This window comes from Maylandia zebra, linkage group LG18, assembly GCF_041146795.1.
Source record: "Maylandia zebra isolate NMK-2024a linkage group LG18, Mzebra_GT3a, whole genome shotgun sequence".
NCBI lineage: Eukaryota > Metazoa > Chordata > Actinopteri > Cichliformes > Cichlidae > Maylandia > Maylandia zebra.
Window position 1 is genome coordinate 28,165,950 of NC_135184.1, and position 15,222 is coordinate 28,181,171.

Consider the following 15,222-nt stretch of genomic DNA (forward strand, 5'->3'; position numbering starts at 1 on the left):
GATACATATACGCACGGTAAATCAAAAACCTGCCATTTTTATGTGAACCTGTAAAAAATCAATCTTTTTAAATCTAAAACTATTAAAAAAGTTATGACATGTACAAAAAGGAGGCTCAAGGTTGGCAATTAAATGCAAACATATTTAGCGGCACTAATCTATACACCAGATCACACTTCCTTTGAAGTGCTGTTTGAGGAACACACAGATGGATCAGTTCAAATAAATCAAACTTCAGCCACTGTTCCAAACCCTGGGAAGAATCTAGGACACACTTCCTTTATAGAAAGGATAACACTGGCTGTTAGCTAGCCCTTCCACAGGAAAAAAAAATATGCATCTAACTGCACATTTAAAACACAGAGATAACTGCTGAATATAAAACTCAGCAGACTACATCAGTCCACATGTAAATGTGTAACTTCCATGGTAAATATAGCAGTGACAGCCCATTTAAAGTATTATTGGCTTGTTTACCACCTGATAAGAAGCTGTCAAAGGGCTCCTGGAGGTAACAACTCACATTTCTAAAACAAAATATTTTCAGTAGGAAAACGCATTAAATGCAGACATTGTTGATGATTTTAAAGGAACATTTGTTCTACACTTGCTTTGGGTATCACACTTTTGCATAAAGAAATTAACGGATAAAGAAAAGTTGGGATAACTGAACACATTTATCTGTCTTTGACTGGCATCCCTCTGAGCCACTTATCTACCAACACTCATTTTTTACTATTAGGAAATGGCTGCTACCTCAGGACAGCAGCACACTGGTACTGATTGTAGTTTCTCTGGGTAATGTATGATTTTTATTCGTTTCTTCATGAGACCAGTTTCTAGAAACACCTGCAGTCAGGAAACAATTACTCAAAGAATCATTTATGAAACTCTTAAGTGTTCAAATTTTTCTAGTTCCAAGTTAGAAACGACAAAAACACCTAAAAACAAAAACAACAACAAAACAGCTTTTTAACGAGTTTGGGTTTTTTTTGTTTATGTAATGATATGTAAATATGTAATGATAATAATAATAATAATTATCATTATTATCACTAATGGTCTCTTTATATGATTAAAACATGGGAATCACAAAAAACACACTAAATTCATTGTTTTGTTATTAATTTTTTATATGAATGTGGATCACCTAATAATTACTTTATACAGATTTTTTTTTTTAATTTAGCAGTGTTTAATATTTTTGTTTCATTTCTATTTATCGTGTCTAAAGGTTTTGAACTGTGACAAGCTGCTGCATGAAGGAAATGCACCAAAGAGATAATAAAATATGAAAACGATAGAACACCTGCTGAAGGTCCCACCCTCACATCGAGCTGCTCCTCTGTCAGGTTACGACCCGCACTCAGGATCCAGTCTGTGCTGCAGTGTCTCTGGATCTGACTGGATAAAATGAAAACTACAATACAAAACTTCATGTAACCAAAAAGAGTAAGCGTTTGAAAGAGACCAGCTTTCACATTTAAAAAATTGAAGAAAAGAAAAGAAAAAAGCTGGAAAGGAAGAAAATTTTGTTTTACTTGAAAAAAAAAAAAATAAAATAAAATAAAAAGTGCTGGGAGCTTTTCCAATCAGAATTAGGTGTCTGATGGCACGATTGTGCCAATCTCATTTTGCTTTTCCAAGACATGCTCTATAAATCTCTATAGGCTCTTGTTCATGTGTTTATCTGTTTATTTAATCATTTCCATTAGTGTTGTTTCAGTCATTACATTATATGAAACATAGTATAACATGGCAATGTCTAAGTTTCTGTGTGTAGGAACTCATCCCCTCCCCCCACTCATTAACAGTTCTACTTTGGTGGGTGTGAGTGTATGAAAACCCAGTGCTACTAAAAGACAGGACACTTTAAATAAAAGCATCAACACTCATTGAATACCATCATGTAACTTTATTCAACAACTAAAATAAAATAAAAACAAAAAACAATCAGCTTGCATGTGCTGAAATTTACTGACAATGTATCAAACTGGTAAATCACCATTGCATCTCATCACAAATACTCTTCAAACTAAGCATGGGTGGATATACACATTTTATGATTAAGCGTTTTTTTTTTTTTTTTAAATATAGGTACTGATCTGTAAAACAAAGTTCATACATACATGCCAATCAATTGATTAAAAATAATACTAATCACTGAGTGCCCTCATAAGAGGCAGAATGACTTTTTAAAAGTAAACGATAAGGAAGATGTTTAGAAAGTCTTTGATAAGCAACCATTTAATGACCAAATCACACATACACACAGAGGGTAGGGTAACCTGTGCCGTTCATCGTCTAGTTAAAATTATCTATAAATCAGCCTGTAACTGGCTTCCATGAGGAAACACTACATATCATGACATCAACGCAGAGTGTGACTTCAAGCCCAATGTAATTAAAAAAAAAAAAAAAAAAAAAAATGTGCATGTTAACATATGAACCAACTGAATAATCCACACATGATTAGTGATGCTCAGGCAAAGGCCAACAGTGGAAAACACTACAAAACAAACTGAATTCTGCGTGCTGAACATGAGTCTCAATCTGTTTGCCTTTAATCAATATTTACAAGTAATATGTTCCTTTAATCTGACATGTACACTTCAACAGTCAATGCAACGACATCATTACATACAAACCTCATGTCTGTGCGACAGTGCGTGGAGTTGCCATCATATGTACAGTTACAACATGTTAACATACACCATTTACATCAGTCCTTGAACTAAGAGCTGTGTCACAGCCCTCTGCACATGGTCCAAAACCACCACAGAGCTACACTGGGAGTGATGAGTGACTTGGTGTTCATAAAGCAAAGACACTACAGTACTGAAACAACTTGCCCAGTGACAACAAAAGCTTCCAATGATTTTTAAAAGGTTGCTAGCTTTAAAGAAATTTGTGGGGGGAAAAAAACAAAACAAAAACAAACCAAGATAATGCTGTCATTGATTTATTGTGTTTTGGCAAATGAGTAAGACTCAAAATACGAGTGTAGGGAAGTAGAAAGAATCTGCAAAATAACTGAGCAAAGCTGCAATTATTTACATCACAAGTGTGTATTTTTAAAACATTTTAAACATAGTCATTACCAGTATTATGGTGACACCTTCACCGCACATTCTAACATGTTTTTAACAAGTGTATCGACCATGCTCACCTTCTCAGTGTGTTTGTGATGAGTGTTCGTGTTAAAACATTAAGTACCAGACAAACTGAAATTTGGACCAGATAGTGAAAAAAGAGGAAAAGACCGGGAGCAAAGCGGACAAGGAGTCCTTAATACCTGTGCCAAATTTAGTGACAATCCAATGTATAGTGGTCTGAGATCATTTAAACAAAACAAGAATGCCGAGCAGCTGCTTTGTAAACTCTCGTGCCAATCGAGGCGATGCCAAAACATTTGACCAAGAAAATAAAAACTTTGAGGACCACCAGTGTGCACAGAATATATAAGTATATACATGTAGTAAATTTCATGCCAGCCACTGATGAAGCAGCAATGCCATCAATCAGTGCTTGAAAGCAGAATCCCATTCATCTCCATTGTACTGGGGTGGAGGCAAATAAGCCAATAGCTATCTGCATGGCTAGCTGTCTTCCCCTTCTAAGCTTCATATGAGTATGCGCACCTTTACAGAAGTTCATCAGCACTCAAAACCAGCATCTGGGAATTGTAAGAACTGTTAAATCAGCTATTGCGAGATTCGATGACAACTTAAAGGGGAATAAAAAAGAAAAAAGAAAAAGAGAAGCAGTCATTACCCGTGTTTGTGGATATGAAAGTTAAATCTTACAATGGGCTCTTAGCGATGTCAGTTTGGCTGGTTGACTCGTTATGAACTCCTTATGAGGTACGAAAAAAGAAAGAAAATGTATCCAACACAAAGGAAATGATTAGTAACCAGTGACCACATACCGTGAAAAGAAAACAGCTATTGCATAGTACAAGAATATCAGGCATTCCCTCAACCTGTGAAAATAATGTGTCTTTAATACCTTGGGATAAATGCCAACTGACCGAGTGTGGCACTGTGGGACAGAGGGGCTACAGTTGATTTAAGCAGTGCAGTTAGAGCTTAAAATCCTTGGTTATGTTTTGACAAAACCACCACAGATGCTGCGGAGGAGAGAGCTGATCACACTGCCTCGGGCTGGATCCTTTTTGACATAATAGGTAAAAGTTCATCGGAATTTATGGACTTTCATAAAAAACAAAAACAAAAAACCTATGCTACGACATATCTGTATCGATATTACGGGGATTTTCTTAGGCGTACATGTGAAATACACAGAGTACACAAACTACCACCAGTTACACTGGTAAGGTCTAAAGTAACTAAGGCTGAACTTGCTTTTTAATTTCAATGTATCATAAAGTGCCACACAAAGGTGGCCCGACACTTCAGAGTTTTGTGGCACAGTTAAATGTTTGCTTTTTTTTTTTTATAAAACAATAAAAGGCAATCGTTTCCAGTACTGGCAGGAGACGGCTTGGATTGTGCTTGTGTATGAAGACAAAGAATGGAAACCGGAAGAAAATAGGAACTGATATCTGATTGCATCTCTTCCCCCTCGTATAAGCGCACTGTAAACTTTTCAAGAGTGACTCCTGTGATGAACTGAACCCCCTCAATGTGGTCCTCGTGCATGCTGCAGTAGTGTTACACTCCTACCAGGCTTATGCCTCCTTCTCTTCATCATTTCCTCCTCCTCCCTTTGGCAGAAGTGGTTTTTGGAATTGACTACAATGCAGCTGTGCCATACCATTTATTTCTGTCCTTTGTATCTGGCTCTGGTTGGACTTAACTGATACTGAGCTGCGCAAATCCAATGAGTTTAATATCATCGGGAATTTCAGACTCTTCCACTCCAGACGCCTGGAAAAAGAAAAAACAAAACAAAACTAACTGTTGTTACTAAATATCTGAGAAGAAATACTGACCCATACACACAAACTGTGTTAATCAATGAATATGCGACATATCTGTACCAGAAAGTCACAGCATTACTTCATAAATAACTCGGTTTGTGTGCTCACCAGTTTAAAGGTCACATTTTTGTTACTGTGTGGATCGTCAACAATCTTTTGCAAATTGGCAGCAACTGTAAAGACAGGAAAGTTAGAAAGCTGTGAGCAGACTAAGGCTACATTCACTGCAGACCTCAGTGCTCAATTCTGATTTATTGCTCAGCTCAAATTTTCCTTGAGGATGTGGCTAATGTCCTTTACCCACGTGTGCAAAGGAACAGCAAAGACATCATACAGATCATTCTGCTGCATCGAAGGAAACACACGTGGGTCGCCGGAACCAGCTTTCACAATTTAATTTGGATGTGTAATAGAAGCCTATGAAGTTGTGAGAAGATGACAACGATGACGAGACACCCTACAAATGTTAACAGCATTTGTGATTAATAGAAGTAGTTAGATTGTTTCCTAAATGCTGATTTTATTGAAAAGACCCAAAAGGATGCGAGCAACCGATCTGGAACAATATGAAAAAACTCAACAGATTTGCATTCTGCACTGTGAACTTTGCATCCAGCTGCTGTGATGCCCAACACCTAAGCGAACTCTGAACACTGAGGCTGCAACAAGCTTTACTGATGAGCATTAAAACGCTTTCAGTTAATTGCAAGACTTGATACCATGTTTAAAGAAAGAATTGAATGCAAAACAATCATTAATATTGACATATTATCTTAGCAATAATATCACAACATGTAGGGCTCTGTCGGACTCACCGATGACTAAGTCCCTTCCATCAACCAGACCAGCTGAGACCAACTCCTGAGAAACTCCATCAGCAGAGTCTGAGGACACGAGTGAAAAGATAAACCACAAACAGAGTTAAGAGACTGGAGTGGAAGAGCGTGAGAGAGAAGAAAGAGCTTTGGGAATATTTCTACCTCTGCCAGGCATGAACTCAAATCTGATGTCATTGAGCTCCTTCTTGGAATTCCTCAATCTCAGGACGAGACTGATGGGAACGCTGGATGAGGCAGCTGGATCCTATCGAAGGAAAATAGTAAAGGACTTACGTTTGGGAACACGTGTCTTTGTTCTCGAGTTATCGCATTCACAAGCTTGGGTGTCCACATCGCTCGCAGAGCAGGGTGACTACAATTCCCATCCACAACTGTGCTTAAAATGCATTTGGTCTGGAGAAAACTCCACCACGCATCTTTAAAACACATGTAATGCCAAACAAAATGGGATTTACGGTCACAAAACAAGATACCAGTGAAAATATCAAAAACAGCAGGGGTGAGTTGGGGGAAACAAAACAACCTATGCTTCTAACAGGGAACTTATTCTTGAGAATTTAAGTGTAATTACTTCATGAACGAGTATTGTTGTGGATGCCTTCCCTACAAATACGCTCTGTTTGTAACTTTTTAGGTAACTGTTACCTGAACAGCAGGCCCGTGTGAAGGGCTCGCTGTCTGAGCGGGAGCCTGTGGTGCCACGTGTTCTCCTGTTGGACCTGCATTCGCAGATCTCTCATGTGCCACGCCAGGTGGCTGCAGATGTGCACTGGAGCCATCTGCTGGTGGGAAAAGCTACAAGATACCAATTTCAAAATTAATCAGTAGTCAATTTTACATAAATGCAAATCAAATGATGGGGGGGGGGCATAAGACAGTCATGCAGATTGCTCTATAAAACCGTTACAATAAATCAAGATTTGCAGGTCATGTCCACTACAAGAGGACTTACCTCCATATTCTGGGGCCCGTCCTTTACTCTTGGTGACTGCAGAATGGACATGACAGATTATCAGGATTAAACACATGCAATTCTCCAAAAATGCCCCATGGACACATGCCATTTAGCATGAATTGTGATATGCCAATTATAATTCCAGCTCCTTTTATTTTTATTTTTTTTAATTTGTCATTTTGGGGGTAAAAATCAGAATCAGTAATTAGATTTAAAAAACAAAACAACACAAACTACAGTTCTACACAATAATTGCATCTTTACTTGCTGAAACCCCCGCTATTCTTAGGTCGAATAAAGTTCTGAAATCTGGAGTTTCTGAGCTCTAATCTCAACATGAATTAAGTAAGCAGAGGAGCTCACTAGTACTGCATTCCTGCTTGGCTAAACATATGCTCAAACTAACAGTAAAGCAGCACCATCTGCTGGCCAAAGGACGCTGTGCACTGAGAAATAGCAGCCGTATAAAATAACCTGGACTATCAGATGGCGCAGGCATGCAGGGCCTTACCCGCAGAGCTGCTACAGCAGCTTTGCCCTCCTCGCTCTCCTCATCCAGCTCGTCATCGCTCCACTCCCAGCCACCATCCTCCGTTTTGTGGAGACGGCCGCTTGAGCCAGGCACACGACGCACCTACACGGCGCAGTGAAGAGAAGCAACAGTGACTCATTCGTCCTCTCTAGGAATTTCCCAGCAATCATTAGGCAGAGCGTTAGGAAAACTGGGACACGCCCTGGACGAGACAGCACACCTTGTCTTGATAAGAGCAATGCACAGAAATACTGGTGAGCGTGGATTCAGTGCATGAGTAAATTATGTACCTTTTTAGATCGCTCTGTTATTGTTGGACCCTTATACAGGAGCTTCTCATGTAGGAACTCATTGTTCTGGAACACAAAGGCAAGCATTTCTTACAGGATCTATAAATACTCTCTTTGAAACCTACAGCAATATTTTCAGCTTATTTTTATATCCGTGATGCATGGCTCACCTTGGCTTTCGTGAAGAATTTGTGCTTCAGCAACTCGGCAGCAGTTGGCCTAAATAGGAAAGAAACACGAGGCTTTTCATTATATTTGTTCAGCAACAGGGGAATCTAATAAGCAGAAAAATTAGCACAAATTGGGTCTGGAAGTTTGCTCAAAAAAAGAAAGAAAAAGGTTTTGCAGAGTAACCTTTTTTCAGGATCTTTCTGTAAACACAGACACAGCATCTTCCTGAACGATTTTCCGTACTTCTTCACCATTTCCTTATCTGTAATACCCGTCTCCAGGCAGGGAGGGTCGTTTTGCAAGGTCAGCATCAACACCTACAGACAGGCAGAGATCAGCCTGAGCTGGTGAACAGACTAAAAAGTGAAGATATCCTTACAATGGTGATGTTAAATGTCCTGCAGTTTACACAGAATCAAACCTCTCCACACTATAAATGGTCTGAGCTTTGAGCTTTTTACCGTGGAACAAAGAAGCTGTTTGGATCACTGTAAACTCTGCACATATTTACCTTCATTGGTGGGTATTTGTGATATGGTGCTGCCCCAGTGGCCAGTTCAATAGCAGTTATCCCAAAACTCCAGATGTCAGCTTTGAAGTCATAGCCACGGACCTGCAGATTGAAAACAGAGCCGAGTGAACAAAGCGCTCGAGTTGTCCTTTTATATCCAAGCTTGTAGCACTGCAGAGAAACTGGAGAGAGGGAAAGAAGAGGGATAAAGCAAGCGAGGCTTATACCTGCTCCATGACTTCTGGGGCCATCCAGCACGGCGTCCCCACAAACGTCTTCCGAACCTTGTTCCTCGTCATGTCTCCACCTGTTGCTAGAAAGGCACTCACACCAAAGTCTGGTGTTTTGAGTGCATGAAACACAACAAATAGGAGATGATGAAAAACTGCCTCAAATGCCACAAACCACAGTAAATGCAGACAAAGCAGAAACACTTTACCAGCTATCTGCACAGAGCCATCATCCCCGAGAAGAATATTTCCAGCCTTTAGATCACTGTGCATGAAGCAAAGGAGGATTAAACCACAGACTACAATTAGAAGCCCACAAAGAGTGGCTGTGCCCCGACACAGATGTGGCTCGGCTCCAGAAATGAACAACACTCCAAATATTTTACTATTCCACAGAAACACGATAAAGCCTCACCTTTGATCAGGTTCATTTTAATCCACCTGTTTTCTGTTTGTATGCTTTACACCGAGTGGAAATATGCGCAAACAACTTGAATGGGTCACCCTGAGCCCAGCCTGACTGAATAATCATTCACTCTTAAAATATCAGAAAATCTAATCTCTCATGATTATTATTATTAGATTTATCTAATTAAATACATAATAGATTGCTGGAAATGCTCCTTTGACATTATTTTTTTTGTGAATGGGACTGTTAATTAACAACAAGTACAGTTGTCACACATCCAGGATACAGAGGCCTTTCTTTTCACTGGTGGTCCACAGTGTTCCTGGGAGGAACTTTTATGTAAAACAAACCTCCTCAATTATGCAGCTTCACTGTATTAAATATTGAAGGAGTGAGGTCTAGTTCAAACCGCACACTCATATGCAGAGATGAAAGGCCCAGAGCCTGACTGAGTTGAGATGGCAGTGTACGATGGGACATGTGAGCTACAAAGAGTGCAAACACTGTGTACAGTAATCACTCAGCTGCTGCGCAATAAATCAGCACAACCTACCGATGAATCTGCCCGTTTTTGTGGAGGTACTCGAGCCCCTCCAAGACTTCTTTCAGAATGGTGGCAATGCAGGCCTCATCCAACACACCGGTCTTATGCTCACCGCGAGAGATGATGTGCTTGATGATGTCCAGCACCGAGCCTGAGAAAGAGCGAGTGAGTGAGTGAGGAAGAGGGAAAGACAGGCAGAGGCTTGTCACAAGATGTGCTCGCAGCACATGGAGAGAGTTTCCAAGATGGCAGTTGGTTAAAAGAACATCAAGTGGAATTCAACCTAGGCTTATACTGTAAACAAACCCTGCAGCTGTGCCCTGTTAACTAAACAAAATACAACCTGCCAGAACCCCGCAGAGTACAGCAGCAACATGCACAACAACCAGTGGAATAAAGTAGTGGCAAATTTGTTTCCACTTGGTGGAATAGATGTGCAAACATTTACATATGCAAAAGACAACAGTGGCAAAAACTGTAGACAGTAAATTCCCTGACAACATAGTGCAATATGAAATTATGAACTTGTACAAAAGAGGGCGTAACCTCGATGGGTAAACCATCAATCAGTCGGTTAAAGCTGGTTTTAGACTCCACACAGAAGCACATATTTTAGCAAAAATATGAACAAAATAAGACCGACAGCCGGTCTGCACACAGACTTACTCACCATTACTATCAACACAGTGTGGTATAACATTGCTACAATCTCCCTCTCTATGCTAAATGATGGAGCATGTGTCCTGCAGAAAAGATGCAGAACACATTAAGGTTTAAACAGAGAGTGTTAAATCAGTAGTGGATATATCACATAAGTGTGTTCTCACAGAAATGATCGTGAAATTAAAGAAGCCCATAAAATAAATCTCAAGAACTGGTTTTGTGGGAAGTTAATCTCAATAGTCATTCCAAGTTCCAACTTGAGCTTATTAGTAATACAAGAAGACAGGTTAGCCAAGAGCAGGTCAAATTAGGAACAGGTTTCATCAGTGTAACAACACTTACCACCACTGAGCAGCTTCATCACCAGCCACAGCTCATCCTTCACCACAAAGGAGGTATAATAAGACACAATGTTTGGATGGTGGCACTGGCTCATAGCTTGAATCTCTTTCTGCACACAGAAGAAAAATGTTGGATACAAGGTCACCCAGGAAGCATCAACTGTGGCCTATCAAGCCAAGCACAAACTGAATCTTTATGTTAAACTTAAAAAGACAAACTCGATCTCAGTCACAGGATTTGATCTTTTCGAATATTTAATAAGAGCTGGCTCAAGTGAGAGCGAAATGCAACAGCTTAATGTGTGCTCTTCCTCAAAGACAAAATCTCCCCTATTAAAAAAAGCAAAACCTGAAAACTTCAGCTTCAACATTATTACAAAGCCACCAAGCAAAGACATTTTTAACCCAGCATTTAGACATAAGAGGATTCAGGAGCTTGACATTATATAAGAACTGAGTAGGAAGATAGTGAAATCAAATAAAATATTTACAGCAGACAGCATACACTGCTATGATGGTCCTTAAGAAGAAATAATCAACTGGGGATAAAAATGAAAAGACTGCGGCAAAGCCAAGTAATCTCTGGTGTTTTACTCCAACATCTCGTGATTATGATCTTTAAGTTAAACAAAATAAATGCTCTAAAATACTTTAAAGTGGTTGACAAAGGTCCTAAGATGTATAATGTGTGACAGATCCAGCTGATAAAATGTTGAGAGTCTATTTAAGATCCTGGATGAATTCTTACTTTCAGGTAAGTGATTAATCCAACAAGCAAACCTGTTACATGGCACTAACAGCTTTTACTGGAGTTTGCACTACAGCTATTGATTCAGTAAATATAAATCAATAGCAATAGTGAGGTATTGACTTGTGACGTATTGAATTCACTGGATTAAACTAAAGCTAACTTTCACTGATTATTTTTGTCTATTATTCCTCCTCTCAAAGGAATGTTATTATATACATCTTTCCAACTTTTTCTCAGATAACTGCTTAATCAATCTCTTGTGCGGATTGTATGGAAAACATTCTCAGCAAAACACAAACATGAATTTCTGCACCACCTTCCGCTGTAGTTTCTTACCAGAAGCTCATCCATGCTAGTCTGACACTTTTCCAGGTTGATTCGTTTGATGGCCACCTTCTCCTTTCTCGGCTTGCAGTAAGCTGCCTGGACAACTGCAGTGGCTCCACTTCCTGAAGAGACCAATAAAAAAAAAGTCCAGCTATCCCACTGTGGAGCGGTCTCTGATACTCAGTCAGCATATGACCGCTGTACTGGGTCTTACAAGTACAGAGTAAAGACATGTTTCTCACACTGGAGACTAGTCTCTCTCTGTAGACTGTAGTCCTTGTTGCTCTTTAAAAAAAAGTAACGGACATAAGAAAGCTACATTCAGTGCACACGTTTTGGGAAACTTTTAATCGTTTTCTTAGTTATACTTAATTCACACTGTAAATATGTTTCTTTATCTTTGTTTTTTGTTTGGGTTGTTTGTTTTTTTTGCAAATATTGATCTTTGTGTGTTCTTATTCATGTTCTTAACCGGGAACTGAGTGCAAATTTAGTTTCACCTCATGTGAATACATGCCAATAAAATCCTTGAATAAAGTCATTAACTGTAAGAAGCAGGATCAAGCCAAACTCAACAGCGTTGTGAAAATGACCCTAACTCTCTAACTCTTCTGATCAAAGTCATGTTCCAGTTATTTGAACTTGTGTAAAGTATGACTGATTCACTACATGCCATATCACACCTTGGGCAAAAGAGCACCACCCATTCTAACAACGGAAGAATCTGGACGTACTTAAAGCTAAACTGCTTTAGCTAGCCGTTTAGCTTCGTGCCGGATAGCAGGAATACAACCTTACTTTATGTCTCCTGCTAGCAGAGACAGTTAATCGGTTTGCCCTTCTACGGAAAAACTTCTGAGCTGTTAGCGTTACTGCAGTGTAGCTATGGGTCTTAATTGTACTTCTGCTAGCTGCAGACATACAATGCTACTTGGCTAATAGCAGCTGACAGCCGACGACAGTGTAAGCCAGGGAAGGCTACAATGCTAACATTAGCAAGCTAAGCTTCTCACCTATCACCTCATTGAGTTCATAGTCATCTTTGTCGATGGACCAGGGCTGAGAGGACTGGTCATCTGCCATGGTCGTGGTCTAAATGGTATAAACAGCACTTCTGAATTTAAAAAGAGACGCCTGTTTGATGTTAGCTTTGTGATTACTCCATTCGATGAAGCTTGCTACTGCTCCGCTGACAACTCCTGCTGCCGCTCCTGTCAACACAACTTTACGCGCTACTGACGAATGGCGTGACGTATGGAGAGAGAGGAGGGACGAAGAAGGCGCCATCTTGAGTGGGGCAAGCTATAAAACTTTAAGGACGTTTAGTTAAACAAAGGCAAAATGTATAGTTTTCTTTAATAGATTTTAAGTGAAAATGGGTTTAGTATGCTTACGGATATTATAGTTCTTTCAATCAATTTTACCCGCACATTCAGAATAGTTTTCAGTTATGGGCGGCAGGGGGTGCTAATGAGGGGAATGTGACTCACTCCCATTGTCACGATGAAGTCGCGATAAATAGCAGAACATAGGGTGTGTTTTGTTTTGTTTTTTAGGTTACTTGAGTAATTTATGTTACTTCAATGAAATACAGTGCAGTAAAAAGTGTTTTTTTACTTTAAAAAGTTTTATCAAGTTGTTCCACCAAACTGTGCTAATAACTCCTAAAAACTGACCGTGTTTTTTCCTAAAACGCTGAACTGACTCAGCAAAAAGCCATTAAATAAACCCGCCAAAACACAATAACATCACAAATGACTCAAATGAATTTAAGCTGTTACTTGTGGAACGACTTTACATATCTTCTTTAAGTAAATTAAAAAGAATTTAGCATGCCACTGAACCTTGGTGAGAAGATAATCCCATCTCATAATTTATACAAAAACACCATTCTGTTAATGACGACAGTTTACTGTATGTGCTGTTTCCATTTCTATAACCTGCTATATTTTGAATTTTCAATAACAGCTCACAGTTAAAGTATTACACAACTGGAGAGGGAAAAAACATTTACATAAGCCATGTAAATTCAGATTATTATTGTATTATCTTTTTACAAATATCTATTTGCGTATTGCCAACCTAGGATTATAATGCCTTTTTTAACTTCAGTTCACAGAAATCCTAAACAGAGAGGAGACAATGAGTTCATCTGGCTCATCTCTCTAGCAGTAAATTAATACTAATAGGATTTATTCCATTTTATTGGCTACATCTTTGTTTTTAATTTGACCTGCATCGAACAACACAGTAAGAGCACACTGGGTTGAAGTAAGACACACATTTTGTAGTCCATTGTCTCGATATTGTAGTCTAAACAAAGCACACATTCAAGTCAAGTTAAGTCAGCTTTATTTGTATAACATGTTTACAGAGGCACAATGTAATCAAATAAAAGAAAAATTAAGATAAATGAGGTAAAAAAAAACCCATTACAAAACATCCATATGTATGCACACAAGCAAACAATTATACACATGTCTATACAAGTATATATGTATATACAACATAAACACACACACACAGGACATGAATACATGTATACATATACACATCATCAAATGAGATAAAAGACCAAAATAACTAAGACCGAATAAATGCAGTTTCAAAGAGATCCAAAGGCCTTTGAAAATAGGTTGGTCTTCAAATTTGATTTGAAGGTTTCCAAAGAAGAAGAGAATTTTATAAATGAGGGAAGATTGTTTGACATTCAGAGTCAGATTTTCTCTTACAGAGGTCTCCTTTCCTAAGTCCTTATTAATTCCCCTTCAAACCTTTCCTTGACCTTGTGATGTTTTCAACCAAGCTCAAGTCAAAGTGATTAAACAAAGGATGCAGCCATTTTAGATACTTTATCACGCGTTGGATGTCAGTGACATTCCACAGTCATGTTTTTGTAAATGCCAAGTAAAGAATGACGTAGTGAGTGGCCAGGTGGTGATTTGCAAAAAGCAGGGTTGTTCAGTTGACGTCAATGGGTTATCTTTGTAAACTCCTACATGTTAAATGTTGATTAAAAAATGTATAATTTTGGTCTAAAACCTTCTTGGAATAAAGTTGAAGTAAACTACTTTAAATTAATTACAGTTCTTATGTAGTTGTATAATCTAATGGCCAATACCGAACCCCAAAAATACCATAGACTGGGTTTAAAAGACAACCTGTTTGAGGTATTTAGCAGTTTATAACATTCATATGTTGAAACACTGCAGCGATAATGAGAACCAGGTGTACTGTGTGCTGTGCCGTGGAACTGTAAACAGATAAAGGTGACTTTTAAACTATGTACTGCAGGTAAAACATCAGACAAACATCTCTTTCTGTAGTTCTGTCATTCTTTCTTTCATACAAAATGTTTCCTGTCTGGATTCCTGCTGCTGACTATGTCCTCTGGTAACACCAGGCATTGCACAGTCTGTGAGTAAAGCAGCACCCGTACTGCACAGGGGGTGTTTTGGGGGAAAGCAAAACTATGGATGGTATCAATGGTATGTGAGGAAACAGCTGGGCCTGTTCCTGCTTGTTTTGCAAGCACAGACACTAAGCAGAGACAGCTTGTACCACTGAAAGAAGCCTCATGATATCTGCTTCGTTTGTTTTTTTGTTGATTTTCATTATCTGGTTAAAGTGATTTTCTTGGAAAGTTTCATTTTCCTTGGTTTCACACTTGGTACTTTATCGCCCACCTTTGATGCAATGACTTAAGTTAAATATTAA

The 15,222-nt window shown here is 38.9% G+C and overlaps 1 protein-coding gene across 1 annotated transcript; it reads right to left on the reverse strand.

Annotated features, from left to right (window-relative positions):
• Positions 1-1,900: 1,900 nt before the first annotated feature.
• oxsr1a (oxidative stress responsive kinase 1a) lies at positions 1,901-12,743 on the reverse strand. The gene is made up of 17 exons (XM_004565382.3): positions 12,519-12,743; positions 11,515-11,627; positions 10,429-10,537; positions 9,433-9,574; positions 8,680-8,735; positions 8,468-8,577; positions 8,241-8,342; positions 7,913-8,046; positions 7,729-7,777; positions 7,559-7,624; positions 7,248-7,370; positions 6,734-6,769; positions 6,427-6,576; positions 5,923-6,025; positions 5,758-5,826; positions 5,051-5,115; positions 1,901-4,889 (listed from the first exon to the last, which is right to left on the reverse strand). The coding sequence occupies exons 1-17, from the start codon at positions 12,586-12,588 to the stop codon at positions 4,815-4,817; spliced, it is 1,572 nt and encodes a 523-aa protein (XP_004565439.3). The 5' UTR covers positions 12,589-12,743; the 3' UTR covers positions 1,901-4,814.
• Positions 12,744-15,222: the final 2,479 nt, after the last annotated feature.

What these genes read in the sequence shown, in the direction of transcription:
- oxsr1a (XM_004565382.3), bottom strand. Translation starts at nt 12,588, where the DNA reads ATGGCAGATGACCAGTCCTCTCAGCCCTGGTCCATCGACAAAGATGAC. An exon ending in CCCCAGAAGTCATGGAGCAG is followed by an intron (nt 8,343 to 8,467) that starts GTATAAGCCTCG and finishes TTCAATCTGCAG; the next exon opens with GTCCGTGGCTATGACTTCAA. An exon ending in TGAGTTCATGCCTGGCAGAG is followed by an intron (nt 5,827 to 5,922) that starts GTAGAAATATTC and finishes TCGTGTCCTCAG; the next exon opens with ACTCTGCTGATGGAGTTTCT.